This window comes from Limulus polyphemus, unplaced genomic scaffold (assembly GCF_000517525.1).
Source record: "Limulus polyphemus unplaced genomic scaffold, Limulus_polyphemus-2.1.2 Scaffold1, whole genome shotgun sequence".
Classification (NCBI taxonomy): Eukaryota; Metazoa; Arthropoda; class Merostomata; order Xiphosura; family Limulidae; genus Limulus; species Limulus polyphemus.
The window spans coordinates 1,847,615-1,849,242 of record NW_013665611.1 but is presented as its reverse complement, the minus strand read 5'-3'; the positions used below and the strand labels follow the sequence as shown (position 1 = coordinate 1,849,242).

Sequence of the window (1,628 nt, the reverse complement as noted above, 5' to 3'; positions counted from 1 at the left end):
GCTGAAAGGGCGAGCATGTTTGGTTTGACGGGGATTAGAACCCGCGACCCGCAAAAAAATGAGTTTCAATATTTGTAGACGATATAGCACATATAGCCCATTGTGTAGCTCTGTGCTTCACTACAAACAAACAAAAACAATATTGTAACTTTATTTCTCTTTATTATGAATTTTAAAGAGTATGATCTTCTTTTTTATTAATAATATTACGCTGAATCCTAAAAGCTCCAAAAAAATCCACCGTCAACAAAAGAAAAAAAGTCGGTAAAGAATAACACTTGTTAAGATATTTCCACGAAAGGAAATATATTAGCTTACAGACTGTGTAAACTTTCCTATAATACTGGCCCTGAACTGAGAGCACTGCGTGTACACGTATGACACAGAAAACCCGTCAACGAAGACGTTTAACACTCGCACCTATCACTGTACACACAGCTGTGATACTTAATATACGATATGTATAACAACTTGCATCTATACACAGTAACTTTAAGAAACAGGATGCTTAAAATGTTGCACAGAAAAAGCAATCTTCCTACACTGAAATTCACATAATTTCTTTAGTTCGTTACTACGCACTGATACAGTTCCACAAACACGTGTTATATGAACTTTTTTGTTTAGTTTTAATTTAATAACATGACATCACATGCACTTCCTCGAATCATCCTTTAAAAAGCATGAAATCTAAACACTTAAATGAAAAGTGTTACCGCCCCCAATAGCCACATGTACTTCACCAGTTGCCACGCTCTAAGCTTGTGGATTAACTACAACTTAAATAAACAGATTAGGCAGAAAATTACGGCATTTTACCTGATCACGCCTTTTCTTCTTGAAAACCCCTGATCCACAGAAAAATTTTCGCATTTTGAAATCGTAAGGGAAAAAATCTTCGGCGCCCTTTTAGACGCTCTGTTCTCCACTCGTCTTACCGTACTCCTCGCGGCTACACCGTGTTTACGAGAGAAGAGATTCGCACGCTAGCGACATCACAAGCACGAAACCTAGCTCGTATGCAGCGCCCCCTCAAATCATTACATTAGAGAACCACTGCTCGTTTCATAATAACGTATTCTAACGCTCCCATTTTTTCTTCGTTGTAGTATCAACTCCTACAGTTTCCTTATGCATGTATACACATGGAGACAAATTTGTAAATTCAACTGTGTATATTCAGTATTTAAACATGAAGATATTTTCTGATGTTTTCAAAGATACTAACCTATTATCACGCTAAATCTTTAATGGGATCTCTAAGGTAAGTTGCCCTAAAACACAATACAAAAAATCCCATCTCAAATGCTTTGTAAAGACTGGGAAAAGTTATTTCTGCAAACTTGGTCAGTGGTGATAAGTTATTACGAACTCGTTAATCTGTTTTTCTATTAGAAATAAAACAAGTTTTGTCACCTATAAGTCACACTCGCATGCTTGGTCACCTATAGGTCACACTCGCATGCTTGCATATACGTATGTATGTGTGATAAAACGTACGAAATTCACACAGCAGAAAAAAAAGTGTAGGAGAATAGCAGAATTCACTCAACATCTCTTGCCCCCCAGTGGTACAGCGGTATGTCTGCGGACTTACAACGCTAGAATCCGGGTTTCGATACCCGTGG

General features: G+C 37.6%; 1 protein-coding gene across 10 annotated transcripts in view; it reads right to left on the bottom strand.

Annotated features, from left to right (window-relative positions):
• The window catches only part of LOC106464952 (vinexin-like), a 214,069-nt gene that overhangs the window by 175,767 nt on the left and 36,674 nt on the right, over positions 1 to 1,628 (bottom strand). For 9 of the 10 annotated variants that reach the window (XR_002611087.1, XM_022388835.1, XM_022388918.1 and 6 more), the window contains exon 1: positions 820 to 967. The exons of the other annotated variant lie outside the window; for it this stretch is intronic. Coding sequence is in view for 8 of the 9 variants with exons in the window: in XM_022388835.1 (XP_022244543.1) it covers positions 820 to 873 (54 nt within the window). In the remaining variant the exon portion in view is untranslated. Of the gene's footprint in view, positions 1 to 819; positions 968 to 1,628 lie in introns of those variants that run through there. 10 annotated transcript variants of the gene reach the window in all.